Source organism: Drosophila miranda (genome assembly GCF_003369915.1).
Source record: "Drosophila miranda strain MSH22 chromosome Y unlocalized genomic scaffold, D.miranda_PacBio2.1 Contig_Y2_pilon, whole genome shotgun sequence".
NCBI classification, from domain to species: domain Eukaryota; kingdom Metazoa; phylum Arthropoda; class Insecta; order Diptera; family Drosophilidae; genus Drosophila; species Drosophila miranda.
In genome coordinates, this window is record NW_022881614.1 from 22,375,355 (window position 1) to 22,391,156 (window position 15,802).

Sequence of the window (15,802 nt, forward strand, 5' to 3'; positions counted from 1 at the left end):
GGCTGCAGTTTCTGCCTGCGACCTTATCGATGTCAATAAACGCAAGAAATGATTTGGTTCCATTAAAAATTAATATATTCACTATCAAAATTTCACACAATTGCCACGAAAGGGCACAAGGGTACTGTTCATCTATGTGAACAGGCGGATGGTGCAGTCGGCACCAGTGGAGAACACCCACGGCTGAACGGGATGCCAGTTGACGTCCAGTACGCCGAACTCCTCGCGTTTTTCGTGCGTCTGCAGCTTCTTCAGCGGCACAATTAATGGATTCTGCAGCAAATCACTGAAGGAAAGAATCGAAATTATAATTAATTCCGTCGTTATTCGGATGAGTTTCAGTGCCACTCACTTGTAGACCATTCCGTGGGAGACAATGACAGCCTGGTCGTCGCTGCCAGACGCAAAGAACGGATACCGGAGATGGAAGGCCACACTGCGCACGGCATTGCGATGGAGGCGCATGGTCTGGTAGGGCTTGGTGGAGAGGTCCAGATCGAACCACAGCATCTTCTTGTCGTATGTAGAGACGAGAAAATTGCCGCCCTTCGGGTGAATGGACATGCCCGAAATCCACTTGGAGTTGGTCAGCAGCTTCTTGATAAGTTCTTGCTTGACCAAATCGTAGATGCGTATATTGTGCTGGGTCTAAAAGAGGACAGATTTGTAGTATCCAATCAATTATAGGAGCAACGTCATAGTATTCTTACCGCCACAAAAAAGCACGGCTTCACCGGATGGAAGAGCACGCACTGGATCAAGCCCTTGCTCTTTGAGAAGGGTATCTGAGAGCGTCGCTTGGAGAGCTGATGTATCAGGGCCGAGCGATTGGCGCCCTCGGGCATCACCGTGGCCAAGTAGTCGCCGCGTCCATGCCAAGTCACTTGTCGAATGGGCTTAAAGTGAGTGATGATCACTCTGACGCCCTTCTCCTGATCGGCGGGCTCCGCATTGGCCCACTGCACTGCCGTCTTGATGCGCTCGTTCTCGATGACGTCCAGATCTGTGGCCTCGGCCAGCAAGTCATCGGTCTTCTTCACGAGGAGCTTGTCACCAACCTTTGGGTTGACCAGCAGCAAACGACTGCCGGTGGCTACCGCAATGATGGAGAGCTTGGCATTGGGACACCAGGCCACACAGCGCACCACGTCCTCGGTCTCAATGGTGCGGATGCACCGACCTGTGGCAATTACCCAAACTGCAAGAGGGGGGCAAATTGTTAGCGATCAATTATGAGAATTTGATAGGACCAGCTACACTTACTCTTGACCGTCTTGTCGTCGGAGCCAGACACGAGGTACTCGCCCTTCGGTTCCACGCTGACGGACCGCACAAGATCTGTGTGGCCACGGTAGACCAGCCTCTCGACTGTGGGGAATGGCTGCAGATCGCGCGGTGAAGGCAACTTGGGGATGAGGTACTCTGCATCGATGTTCAGCTTGACGCGCTTGGCACGTGGACACACGCGGGCACCTCACGCAGCGACTTGAATTTCTGCGGCATGAAGTGCAACTTTCGCCTGTGAGGCTCGTTCTTCAACTTGTGCCACTCCTTGGCCTCCTTCTCGTCGAAGAGATACTCTGGCGGCGGGTTGTAGGACTCGGCGTGCCCTGGCAGGTCGCGCTTGGGCGCTGACTCGGGGTCGTGGATGCGACGCATCTGTTCCCGACTGGTGTCCGTCTCCCACAGCATATAGAACTTGGGGCCGCGCTTCTCCTGCTTTTCCCACTCCACCTCCTCGGTGGTCTTCATCCAGCCCATCTTGAGGGCGTGCACCATGCGCGAGACGGTCTTTTTCTCTGACCCTGAAGGAAGGAAAGAGCGCTTGTAGTCGGGAACGTTCTTGATGGGCATCTTCTCCACCTCCGAGGTGAACCATTCGATCCAGGGCGCGTACTCGTCCTGCTCTTCGTTGGGTATGCGGCCCGAGTTGATGCGCTTGATGAGAGCAATGTCGGCATCTGTGAGCAACACCTCCTGATCAGTCAGCGGATCCTTGACAGTACGCCAAAAATTCGGGTCCTCGATCTTGCGCAGGAAGTCATCAATTTGATCGCCCTTCGGTGGCTTTACAATCTTATTGGCATCCCAGTCGTAGCCAATGGGCTTATATTCGTCATACCAGTGCATCGGACTGTTGCCAACAGTGTTGCGGATGTCCTCCTCGTCGGAGGTGTCCGAGTCGGCGTATTCCACCTTTGAGGGATCCCTTGCAGGAACCACTGGTACAACTTTATTACTGCTGGTGAGCTTCTCTTGTGATTTTTTGATAGACTTTGACGTTGTGGCAGCCTCTTCATCATTTTTATACCCGATACTCAAAATGAGTATTGGGGTATATTAGATTTGTGGTAAAAGTGGATGTGTGTAACGTCCAGAAGGAATCGTTTCCGAACCCATAAAGTATATATATTCTTGATCAGCATCAATAGCCGAGTCGATTGAGCCCTGTGTGTCTGTCCGTCTGTCCGTCCGTCCGTCTGTCCGTCTGTCCGTCCCCTTCAGCGCCTAGTGCTCAAAGACTATAAGAGCTAGAGCAACGATGTTTTGGATCCAGACTTCTGTGATATGTCACTGCTACAAAAATATTTCAAAACTTCGCCCCACCCACTTCCGCCCCCACAAAGGACGAAATCTGTGGCATCCACAATTTTAAAGATATGAGAAAACCAAAAACGTAGAATTGTAAAGATATCTTTAAGACTGCGGAATCTGAATTGGATCGTATTATTATTATAGTCAGCATCAAGAAAACAATTTCATTTTTTCTCGCCCTGTCTCTCTCTAACACACACGTAGCATAGGCGGCTTTGCTTAGAGTAAAACATTAGCGCCTAGATCTCAGAGACTACAAAAGCTAGAGCAACCAAATTTGGTATCCACACTACAAATATATCGGACCGAGACGAGTTTGTTTCAAAGTTTCGCCACACCCCCTTCCGCCTCCGCAAAGGACGAAAATCTGGGGATATTCAAAAATCGCAGAGACTATTAAGGCTAGAGTAACCAAATTTGGTATCCGCACTCCTGTTAGATCTTACTATAAAACGTGTATCTAAAAGTTTCGCCCCACCCCCTTCCGCCCACACAAAGGACGAAAATCTGTTGCATCCACAACATTGCACATTCGAGAAAACTAAAAACGCAGAATCATAGATAATGACCATATCTATCAGATTGCTGAATCTGGATCAGATCAGATTATTTTTATAGCCAATAGGAACAAATCAATTCGCAGTGGATACGCAGCGCCCGACGTCACGCTCAGACTGATTTTCTGTCTCTCTCGCACGCACTCTTTGTCGTGTCCGGCGTCTGCCGGAGGAGAGCCATACTGACTTAGTATCGGGTATAACCGTAGAGTTGCGGTGTCCGCAGCAACTCACAACGTTCCCCCTCGTTCTTGTTCGACTTTTTAGCATCGGCATCATCTTCTTCTTCTTCGTCTTCTGCGCTCTCTTCGTCATCGTTTCCCGAGCTGCCTTCGGCACCTTTCCTACCTAAATAGTTGCCTTCTTCATCACTTTCGAATTCGAGATCCTCGCTGCTGTCTGTCTGATATTCCTGGTCTATGCCCTCATCGTCGGTGGAGTCTTCGCCAGGATCTTTCACGGCTTGCAGCAGATCCTTTGAAGATCCTGGCATTAGTCTGAATCCTGAAGTTGCATTTCGGCTCGCTTACCTCCTCCTCCTCATTGTCAGAAGATTCGTGGCTGTCATTTTCACATGGTGCTTCATTTTGTGGCTCTGGCTCTTTTACTTTCCGCTTAATTGTTAGTTTTTTGGTCATTTTTAGAAAACAAAACTAACGCGGCGCACGTGTTGTAGTCAGCGATAGTGATGGGTGATGGTAAAACGATTGTGCAGCAATTTCGAATCGATTTCGATGTAGTGTAGCCCTGGACACGAAAATATGAGAAATACCAGCGTTCGCCCACATACCCTAGCGCCATTTACATATTTTTATAAGATTTAATTTGTCTGTGGAATTAAAGGCCTTACGTGCATAATAGCTACTGCCTAAACAAGCAATAATCCACTCCACCCGGAAAAAGACACCACATCGCTACAAGCGAACACACAACAACGCTGCCCTTACTCATCCGAAGAAGCTATATCTGCTGATTCCATCGATTTGACACTCACCGAAGCACACACACACATCGTGTGTGGTAGTTGGGCAAACAGAGAGCACACAGCCGAAGGAAAAAATGACTGCGCCTCGACGTCTTCGAAAAGAGCTGTGCGATTTGCAAGATAATACATTGAAATCCTTCCGCGACATTAAGGCCGACGATGAGAACCTGCTGCGCTGGACTGGCCTGATTGTACCCGACAATCCGCCGTACAACAAGGGCGCCTTCCGCATCGAGATCAACTTTCCGGCCGAATATCCGTTCAAGCCGCCAAAAATAAGCTTCAAGACGCGGATCTATCATCCCAACATCGACGAGATGGGGCAGGTCTGTCTGCCAATCATCAGCACCGAGAACTGGAAGCCGGCTACGCGCACGGAGCAGGTTGTCCAGGCTCTGATAGCCCTCATCCACGACCCTGAACCCGAGCATCCACTTCGCGCCGAGCTAGCCGATGAGTTCCTCAAGGACAGAAAGAAGTTCGTCAAGAATGCCGAGGAATACACCAAGAAGCACAGCGAAAAACGTCCGGCGGATTAGTGCTGTGGCCATGGCGAGCCGCCAACAAACAACAAACGAAGATGGATGACGAAACCAAACTAAACCCCATCCCATTATTTTCATCCCTCTTCTAGTCCACGCCGAGTGCGACGGAGGGCGAACAAATTATTTCACGCTTAGTCTACGAGTTTTGTGATTTTCAATTAGCTTTTTATACCCGATACTCAATATGAGTATTGGGGTATATTAGATTTGTGGTAAAAGTGGATGTGTGTAACGTCCAGAAGGAATCGTTTCCGGCCCCATAAAGTATATATATTCTGGATCAGCATCAATAGCCGAGTCGATTGAGCCCTGTCTGTCTGTCCGTCCGTCCGTCCGTCCGTCCGTCCGTCTGTCCGTCTGTCCGTCCCCTTCAGCGCCTAGTGCTCAAAGACTATAAGAGCTAGAGCAACGATGTTTTGGATCCAGACTTGTGATATGTCACTGCTACAAAAATATTTCAAAACTTCGCCCCGCCCACTTCCGGCCCCACAAAGAACGAAAATCTGTGGCATCCACAATTTTAAAGATATGAGAAAACCAAAAACGTAGAATTGTAGAGATTGACCATATCTTTAAGAATCTGAATTGGATCATATTATTATTATAGCCAGCATCAAGAAAACAATTTCATTTTTTCTCGCCCTGTCTCTCTCTAACACACACGTAGCATAGGCGGCTTTGCTTAGAGTAAAACATTAGCGCCTAGATCTCAGAGACTACAAAAGCTAGATCAACCAAATTTGGTATCCACACTCCTAATATATCGGACCGAGACGAGTTTGTTTCAAAATTTCGCCACACCCCCTTCCGCCCCCGCAAAGGACGAAAATCTGCGGATATTCAAAAATCTCAGAGACTATTAAGGCTAGAGTAACCAAATTTGGTATCCGCACTTCTATTAGATCTTACTATAAAACGTGTATCTCAAAATTTCGCCCCACCCCCTTCCGCCCACACAAAGGACGAAAATCTGTTTCATCCACAATATTGCACATTCGAGAAAACTAACAACGCAGAATCATAGATAATGACCATATCTATCAGATTGCTGAATCTGGATCAGATCAGATCATTTTTATAGCCAATAGGAACAAATCAATTTTGCAGTGGCTGCCGGAGGAGAGCCATACTGACTTAGTATCGGGTATAACCGTAGAGTTGCGGTGTCCGCAGCAACTCACAACGTTCATCCTCGTTAATGTTGTAACTTCGATTTTTGTAGTAGAAAGTTTCGCAATTCTCCCAATTCTAATTTGTAAGGATCAGGATCCGTAGGAAGGGTAGTTTTCTAATTGTAGCACTGTAATTTTATGCAAGAGAGAAATACAAGTTCGTTACATTAAAACACAACGCCATCGATGGGCGGCGCCTCTTTAATAGCGGACACAATCGACGGCTGCTCGACGGAAGCAGGTCAGCAGCACGTTGTTGTTGTGCTGGATGAGTGCATTACTGAACTTGTTCTTCTGAAGCTCCTTGATTTGCACCAGACTGTGTATGGCCTCCTCTTCCGTCTCCCCAGTGTCGCTGCTCAGGGTGATCGTTTGCAATTGGTTGGTCTCGAAGTGGGTCGCTGCTCAGGGTGATCGTTTGCAATTGGTTGGTCTCGAAGCGGGTCTCCTGATAGACAGATTCCACAAGAAACAGCAGCACGGAGGCAGAATAGTGGGTAAGGAACAAGAACTTGTGGAAGACAATCTTCTGTGGCCGCTAACCGCGCTCGCACTCTAAAAGTGCCACAAAGAGCCGACGCTGAGCACAGTGAAAGGTCTCCGTCTCCCCTTCCGTGCATGGCAGAAAGCTTAGTGTCTGGCTATCCAGCTGGCAGTTGGGAGAAGCTTGCCATATGGGGTCGAGATCGAAGGTGTCGAGTATGCGGAGACGCAGCAAAAGCACAGGCTCTGAAGCAAAAAGGCTCTGCAGACTTTTAACGGGTGCCCCCTGGAAACACGCAAGGTCAGAGGCGCCACTCGATCTTTGGCATACCTTTAGCTCGTAAGGCCATTGGGGCACTTCTCCAGTTGATTAAACTCACGGCGCAGGCAATATATCTGCTTGAGGAGATCGCCGTCCTTAAGCTTATCTCGCTCTGTGTAGGAGCCACCATAAATGGGCACTGAGAATCCCAGGGCCTTGCTCGTCACCTCTTTATCCACGATGCACAGCTTATCGTCTAGGGGCTGCACCTTTTAGCGATTGTATTACATGGAGGAGACCAGGCCGCGCAAGTGGTGCAGGTGCCGAAAATATAGACGATCTTTGGACTCGTAGGCGTAAATGCTACTCTCAATGGCGTCCGTCTGAAGCTTCATGTACAGCCGACAGCCGATTTCATGCTGCATCATGAAGTCGTTGGGTATTTGGGATTTGGCAAACAGAGGCATGACCATCTCATCGTTTGGCTGGGCGAGTTTGGCTTGCATTTGTTCCAGCAGACGGGCCAGACCGGGCGTATCCTTCTGGTAGTTCAGGCAGATTACATAAACCTCCGAATTGCCGCGCTTCGATGTAGCCGGCTTGTATATGTGCACCTGCTCGAAGATGCAGTTGAGCATGTACAAAAGCGAAACGCTGCAGGCCTCGAAGAGTGTGAACATTTTGACTACGAACTTGCCGCCCGTCTTGAGTATTCTCAGCGCACAGATGGTCTCGGCAAAGAACAGGCGAACAACGATTTCCTCCTGGCAATCTGGTTGGGCAGCGCAGTCAATGGAGCCGTCGGCGGTGACCAGGTCCACGCCTCCACTGCCGTTGTCTTTGAAATCTTCTGCACAGCGTTCGACCATATGTTCAATGTGGCTCACATTGATGAGATTTCCCGTGAGATCTTTGTAGAAGAGCCAATTGTCCAATATGTGGAATATGAACCGGTCATCGGTTATCATCTCGTTCAAGGCGTTGCCCTCGTAGTAAGGATTTAAAGTAGTCGAGCGCCAGCGCCATTTGATCTAACAAAAGACTTGATAAATTGATTCCCCCATCAGTTATGTTGCTACTGACCTCATCCTTTCCATATGTGCTGTGCAAGTAATGATTTAGGGCCGCAGTGAAGGCCCCAGGAGCCTCGCAGAGATGGAGCGTGTTCACCACCGGCTCGGTCACCATCGGATAGCGGTGCAAGCACTCAAAGAACTTGCACAAAGCGACGGTCACGAACTCCGCCTTGCTCTCGTTCTTCAGGCGCCACGGCACCTCGCCAGACGGATCCCGGCGATTCGTGTGCGAGCTCCACTCCTGCACCCCATAATCGTTGAGCTTGCTCTTGACCGAATTCAGTTAGTCCTTGAGATTCTGCAGCGCTTCGCACTGGTAATACTCGCTGAACAGAGGCTGCTCCTCCCGAAGCAGCCCCCAGACGCCATCGCCCCTCGGCTTTTGGTATTGGAACTGTAAGGAAGCGATCCTGGGCTGGGGTACATATCTCAGTCTACTCCAGGGTCGAAATTACAGCAATATTTATAATTTGCCGGGACTCCGTATTTCGGACCGACGATGGGGGACGGGGCCGCAGTCCCGCGGACGGGAGCGATCGTAGCGTGGGACGGGGCAGTTGGTTTCACCGAGAACACTCCGGCTTACGCCGAATAGCGCCTTCAGGGCCCCACCGAACTCAGAATCAATACGGAGGTCTTTACTATGCGATAATACCGACAGGTGTCGCCGAGAGTACCTAGGCTATCGCCGGACAGTACTTACGGGACCCCGCCGGCCTGCGAGTTACTACGAAGCGGAAAGGGAGACTATGCTATGCGGGAATACCGACAAGTATCGCCGAGAGTACCTAGGCTATCGCCGGACGGTACTTACGGGACCCTGTCGGCCTAAGAATTACTACGACGCGGAAAGGGGACTTTGCTATGCGGAAATACCGACAAGTATCGCCGAGAGTACCTAGGCTATCGCCGGACGGTACTTACGGGACCCTGTCGGCCTAAAAATTACTACGACGCGGAAAGGGGAACTTTGCTATGCGGAAATACCGACAAGTATCGCCGAGAGTACTTAGGCTATCGCCGGATAGCACTTACGGGACACTGTCGAACTAAGAACTACTACGTGGGTCAGGGATATCGACAGGCATCGCCGAGAGTGCCTAGGCAATCGCCGGATAGCACTTACGGGACACCGCCGAACTAAGAATTACTACGGGGGTCGGGGATATCGACAGGCATCGCCGAGAATGCCTAGGCAATCGCCGGATAGCACTCACGGGACACTATCGGGCTAAACATTACTGCGAAAATCTTTATCATACAGGGCAGGTATCGCCGAGAGGGCTTAGGCAATCGCCGGACAGCCCCTTCGGGACCCAGGGAACTACGGGGATCAGGCGAGACACCAACAGGAGTCACCGGGGGCGCTTAGACGATCGTCGGATAGCGGCCTCGGGACCCTGCGGGGTCACAAACTGGAGGGAATCATGCGGAGGGAACAACGACAGGTATCACCGAGAGCGCCTAGGCAATCGCCGGACAGCGGCCTCAACCACTGGATGGAATCACACAGACTCGGGCAAGAGGCGGGAGGAAAGGCAGAGAAGATGAAGCCCCGGGCCTCCAGGTTCCCTAGTGTATAGATCGTTGGAGGTCGTGCTATGTTTCTGTTATATTCGTTACATTTCACTTTATTCTTTCTTGGTTCCCTACATATCGCACCGCTCAGCAGCCCGTATACACGTCTAGAGACTAGCTTACCCCTGAACTCCCACGCTTGTACTCGTCGAAAGCCTCCTCTTCCCCGTGGGTGCAGCGTAGATGCAGGAACTCCTCTCCGTAAGTGTAGTATCGATGCCGGATCTTCCCCGTGTCACTGATAGCGTTGGCGTGGATCCGGGCCGCCACGTGTTTTTACTTTTTCCAGCCACTCGAATTTTTCCGCGAACACGTCCGACTCCTACGACTGCTCCCAATCGACTTTTTTCTTCCACGTTTTCCCAGCTCAGAGCCGGCGTTCTGCTGGCTCTCCGATCCAGCGTCAGCGTGGGCGGCTAGCGTCGTCATCTTCCGCGGCGGCAGAGGGCTGGCGCCGTCGTTCGGCGTCTACGCTGCGCCGGTGACTTTCTTCTCTCTGTCTCGCTGCTGGCGCGTCGTTACTTACCTTAGTTTTCCGCGTCTCTCTTCTGCCGTTGCTGCTGTGGGCTTACTGTTCCAGCGCTTCGTTGCTGCGTCGACGCTGGCGGCTTTTCTTTTCGGCGCTGCTCGTCTTCGGCCGTCGCTGAATTGATGCTGTTGGCCATGATGTAATTATACAAGGTGGTCTCGTCGGCAAAAGTAAGTCCCTTAACGTATGCTAGCAATAAGTGCGAGTGAAGGGCACATAGTATAGTGAGTATGAGTGAGACGGTATATGTTGATGTTGATTAACCCTTAACAGGCCCGTGGGTTTTAAAATTGTAAAATAAAATGATTTTACTGATATATTAATATTTAAATTTTATGCAGCCATTAATAATTTTTCTTCAACATTTTTAGTTATATTAAAATGTTCTTTTACATGATATATAAAGATTACTTCTAATTCTGTGGTATTTTTTTTATATGCTTTTTATAATTTTGTTGTTGTCGGGACATAAGGGTTAAGAATATATCAAAAAATTCGTCCGTGAACAACCTTCATCATCAACAAGCAAGCATGCACTGACGATAAGGGACAACACGAACGAACTTCGGCTCCCGACGAGACCACCTTGTATAATTGCATCATGGTTGCTGCGTCGACGCTGGCCGCTTATCTTTTCGGCGCTTCTCGTCTTCGGCCGTCGCTGAATTGATGCTGTTGGCTACCGTTTCGGCTCTTGGTGTATTTCTCTCTATCTTTGGCTTCCGCTGCGTTGTTGTTGTCGGGTTTTTGTTTCTTGGTGTATTCCTCCCCGTTTTGGCGTCGGTGCCGTTAGGTTTCGGTTCTTGGTGTATTCCTCGCCGTTGCTGTGTCGGTGCCGTTGGATTTCGATTCTTGGTGTATCCCTCTCCCTCTTTGGCTGCTGCTGCGTCGTTGTCGTTGGGTTTCTGCTTTCTCGGTGTATTCACGCCGTTGCTGCGTCGATGCCGTTGGTTTTCGGTCCTCGGTGTATTCCTCTCTCGTTTTGTCTGCTGCCGCGTCGTTGTCGTTGGGTTTCTGCTTTCTCGGTGTATTCACGCCGTTGCTGCGTCGATGCCGTTGGTTTTCGGTCCCCGGTGTATTCCTCTCTCGTTTTGGCTGCTGCTGCGTCGCTGTTGTTGGGTTTTGGTTCTGAAAAGCCAGTGGCGTCCGCCGTGATCGCGGCTTCCCGTAGGGTGGAGTCGGAGGATCTGCAGCAGGTCGGCCATCTCGCCATACTCCAGCGGGAGGCTCTCTTCGGAGTCGAAGTCAACGAATCCCTCATCGGGACGTGGTGGGGGTAGTCCGGCGTGGGCGGCTACGAGGGGAGGCGGGACGTCATCTGACCCCGACGGGTTGACTGGTGCCCACTGCTGGTTAGCCTGGGGCGCGAAGCCCAGGCTCATGAGGCACCTGGAATCGGACCCTCCGTCGTCGCGTTGGGGTCCTACTCCTTCCCTGCATCGCTTGCGTGGGACACGTCGGAGTAGTGTGGTCCAGCACCGTCCCCGGGTTCGTCCTCGTCGTGTACTGCTAGAGGGGTGGCTGCCCGACCTTGACCGGCCAGGTTCCACTCGGCCCAAAAGGACGAGTCCCATTCGTTCCCGCGAGCCAGTGGGTGTCAGTTCCCTTCGTCCTGCAGCGTGGACGCCAGGCTTTGAGCGTCGCGTATTATCGTCTCGTGCTCGTCGGTGTCCGTGGTCGCGTTGTCGTCGTCGATGGCAGCCCCATAACTCCCGAACCAACGGCGATTCAGGGCGACGACGTCGTGATTGGGCGCCGAGCGGACACCTGCGGTTGCGAAGCGGCCATCGGGCTCTACTTCATCTTCGGCGTCGGTCCCCGGGCCCTGGGTTTGTTGGTCGATCCACCCTTGGATGGCTGCCGCGCTGCCGCGCGAAGTGTCGCGTCTCCGACCCGCCTCAGCTGGTCTTGACGGGAGGCGGATGGCCCATTGGGGTCGACGATCCAGCCGCGAGCGGTTCCTAGTTCGGGTCGCCACTCGCGCCGTCGGAGGTCGTATGTTCTCTTCTGCTCTTGGGATGCCCGTTGGGTGTTCTCCTGTACGACCTTGAACACTTCCTGCAGTCGTATCGCCTTCTCGTGGGCAGGCTCTGGTTCATTTCCTAATCCTGGGGTCACTTCGTCGTACAAGGCTCCTGGTAACCTTGGTTCTCTTCCGAGTACCAAAAAGGCCGGGCCCGTGGTGTCCGACGTGCTGCTGTTTATGGCCAAGCTTAACTCGGGGAGAAGATCGTCCCAGGTCCGTTGGTCCCCGTCGACGTATTGTGCAATCATTGTCTTGATGGTCCGGTTTGCCCTCTCCGTCGGGTTTTGCTGAGGGGTATACGGCGCGGTGTGCTCGAGTTCCATTCCTGTTACCTCGCAAAATTTCCGGAAGGACCGACTAGTGAATTGTGTTCCGTTGTCGCACACAAACTTCCACGGGACCCCGAATCGGCAGAGTATCCTCTCTCGGAACGCCATCTCCAAGTGGGCGGTTGTGGCTTTCCGGAGTGGCACAAGTTCTACCCATTTGCTGAATGAGTCGAAGAATACGAGGAGCATCGTGTTGCCGTGCGTTGAGCGGGGTAGGGGGCCTACGAAGTCCGCGCAAAGGATGTCGAACGGGCCCTTCGTCTGTCGCGTATACATGTGACCTGCGGGTTTGTTCTGGCTTTCGCAATGTTTCACGTATCGGGCCACGTCTCTGTAGAGTCCTGGCCAGTAATATCGTTGGGTTACCCGAGTGGTAGTCTTCCGTATTCCTAGGTGTCCGGCGGTCGGGTGATCGTGGCATTCTTCTAACACTCGTCTACGATGGCCACTGGTGATGCATAACTTCCACTGGTGAGATTCTTCCTCGATTGGTCGGTGTCCAGGCTGCCGGTAGATCTGTCCGTTCTCGATTATAAATTCTCTGCATTCCTCAGGTCGTGACTGGATACGTTTGAGCAACCTTTGTATCCAGGGGCAGGTGGGCAGGTCTTCTAGGGCTCGCTCTATGGTGTCGATAGGTTGCCGGGAAAGAGCGTCTGCTACGATGCTATGGCTTCCGCGTCGGTAAAGCACGTCAACGCGATACTGTTGGAGTTCCAGCGCCCAACGGGCGATGCGACCGGTTGGATTATTGATCGAGTTTAACCACTTCAAGGCGAGATGGTCGGTGATGACGTCGAAATGGTAGCCCTCCAGGTAGCATCGTAATTTCCTGATGGCCCAGACGATGGCTAAGCACTCCTTTTCCGTGGCTGAGTAGTTCTCTTCTGCTTTCAAGAGCCTTCGACTGGCGTAGGCTATGACCCTCTCCTCTCCACTGATCTGTTGCGTCAGGACTGCCCCTAGACCGTAGTCGCTTGCGTCAGTTTGGAGAGCGAACCTCTCCGCGAAATCCGGGCAGGATAAGACGGGTGCTCGGGTTAACTTCTCCTTCAACTCCTCGAAAGCGGCCTGTCGTCACTCGATGCCATTCCTAGGCCAACTTCCGGACGGCGACGATCTTATCTGGGTCGGTGTGTATACCCTGCTCACTAATGACATGTCCCAGGTATACGATGCTTTTCTGGAAGAAGCTGCATTTCTTTTGGTTCAATCTTAGATTTGCTTCCCGTAGTCTCCGGAACACCTCTCGCAGATGGTCGACGTGTTCCTCCAACGCCGCTCCGATGACAATAATGTCATCAAGGTAAGCGAATGCGTTGGGTTCCATCTGTGGTCCGATGACGCTGTCCAAGGCTCGCTGGAACGTGGCCGATGCTGAGTGCAGTCCGAGCGGCATCACCTTCCAATGGAAGAGTCCTCTGCCCGGAACGGTGAAGGCGGTACATTCTCGGCTCCCCTCGGCCATCGGGATCTGCCAATACCCGTTCTTGAGGTCCAAAGTCGAGATGTAACGTGCGTTACGGAGCCTCTCGATGATGTGGTTGATCCTGGGCAGTGGGTAGGCGTCGGGTATTGATTGCGCGTTGAGTTGTCGGTAGTCTACGCACATCCGCATCTCGCCGGTCTTCTTTCCCACCAGCACGATGGCTGCGCTGTGTGGGCTTTTTGAAGCTTCGATTCGCCCGTCTTGCAGCAACTCGTCGACCTGAGCATTGATGATTTTCTGCATGGCCGGATTTTTGGGGAAGTACCTCTGCTTTATCGGCTTGTCGTCCTTCAGAGTGATGGTATGCTCAGCTATGTGAGACACGCCCTCCAATCCCTCGAACTTGGCCAATTCTTGTTTCAAAAACTCGGCTACCCACGGCGGAAGGGGCGGTTCGGTGATGGGGGCTGTCGGTGGCGAGATTTCTTCGAGCAGGGCACATGTTATGATGGCGAGGTTCACGGTTATAGGGTCCGTCGAGTCTGATCTTCGAAAAGGGTTGCGTTGTCGACCGGCCGCGGCATCGGCTAACGGGGCGAGTTGATAATTCGTTGGGGGGTGAAGTGCGAGTTGGTCTACCTTGACCCGCTCATGTCCTTCGGGGCCGTGGTCTTCCAGGCGTAGCGGGTCGTAGTGTAGAGCGATGCTGGTTTCCCGTGGGGTCGTTCGCTCTGATTGAGCCGCACTGCTGGGCATTTCTGATTTGGCTCGCGTCGATCGTGTTATATTTTTAGCGCCGCCGGGTCCGTCTCGGTCGGGGCTTAGATGCGTTGTCCTTGTATTGCTGCTGGGTCTGGCGTGGTCGAGGCTTCGATGCGTTGTCCTTGTATTGCTGCTGAGTCTGGCGTGGTCGGAACTTAGATACGTTGTCCTGATGTTACTGCTGGTTCTGGCGTGGTCGTGGCTTAGCTCCGTTGTCTTGGTAGGGATACTCTGGGTGGTTTTCGAGGCAGACGGACTGGCCCTGGGTGTGTCCAGCGGTGTCGCAGTCGTCTCCGTCGAATCCTCGTTGCTCTGGGTGTTCTTCGAGGCGGACGGACTGGCCCTTGGTGTGTCCAGCGGTGTCGCAGTCGTCTCCGTCGAATCTTCGTTGCTTTGGGTGTTCTTCGAGGCGGACGGACTGGCCCTGGGTGTGTCCAGCGGTGTCGCAGTCGTCTCCGTCGAATCTTCGTTGCTCTGGGTGTTCTTCGAGGCGGACGGACTGGCCCTGGGTGTGTCCAGCGGTGTCGCAGTCGTCTCCGTCGAATCTTCGTTGATGGTTCTGGCGTGGTCGTATCGAATTGTGGGTCGGGTTCGGGTGGCATTGCTGGGTCTGGCGTGTTCGAGATCCTGGGGCGTTGTCATGGTTACGTTGCTGGGTCTGGCGTGGTCGAGATTCTGGTGCGTTGTCACTGGTACATTGCTGGGTCTGGCGTGGTTGGGATTCTGGTGCGTCGGCTTCGTCCGGGGGGTCGCTGTTGGATTGGTCGAGCGGGTAGGGGCAGCGGATGCAGTCGCGGGACTTTCGTCACTAAAAGTAACCATGCTGGGCCGATTCGAGGATGATGTGGGGATCGGGTTGGTTTCCCGGATCGCCCGCTGGGTCAACTGCAACTACGCTCGTCCGCATTGTAATATGGCCTGGACGCCGCAAAGGAAATCGAGCCCCAGTATGATGTCGTCCACTACCATGGGTTGGACTAATAGAATCACCCGCGTTTCCTGTTGATCCAGACGCACCTTGACCGAAACTGCTTGCGTCACCTCCTTTGCTGTACCGTCCGCCAGGCGGACGGTAGTCCTTATATTCCGTGCGTTCCCTCCGCTGCTTACTTCATGAGCGATGCGTTGACTGACGAACGACCGCGTTGCTCCCGTGTCGAGGGTAGCTGTGAGCGGTACTCCTTCGATGGTTACTAGCGCGGCGATCCTGCCTCCTTCCAAACTTAAGAGATGAGTTACTCCTGGGGGCCCTGGAGGTATGTCTCCGATCGGATCCCTGACGAGCGGAGACTCGGCCCTTTTCCCGACTCGGATAGCCTACAGCAGTCGATCGTCCGGATGCCGCGGCGGCCACACTCCCAACAGAATAGCACTCGCCGATTCCTGCATGAACTGCTGAAATGACCTTCCGGCAGGCTCGGCGTGTGTTCACCGGCCGGTCTCCATCCTGTGTCACTACGCGGCTTGCCGTCTC

General features: G+C 52.6%; 1 protein-coding gene and 2 pseudogenes across 1 annotated transcript; 1 reads left to right on the forward strand and 2 right to left on the reverse strand.

Annotated features, from left to right (window-relative positions):
* Positions 1–52: 52 nt before the first annotated feature.
* LOC117193604 lies at positions 53–3,831 on the reverse strand (annotated as a pseudogene).
* A 181-nt stretch (positions 3,832–4,012) lies between these two features.
* On the forward strand, positions 4,013–4,713 carry LOC117193603 (ubiquitin-conjugating enzyme E2 L3-like). The gene has a single exon (XM_033398348.1). It carries the CDS (start codon positions 4,212–4,214, stop codon positions 4,674–4,676), a length of 465 nt encoding a protein of 154 aa, XP_033254239.1. The 5' UTR covers positions 4,013–4,211; the 3' UTR covers positions 4,677–4,713.
* A 1,250-nt stretch (positions 4,714–5,963) lies between these two features.
* The window catches only part of LOC117193885, a 46,010-nt pseudogene continuing 36,171 nt past the window's right edge, over positions 5,964–15,802 (reverse strand).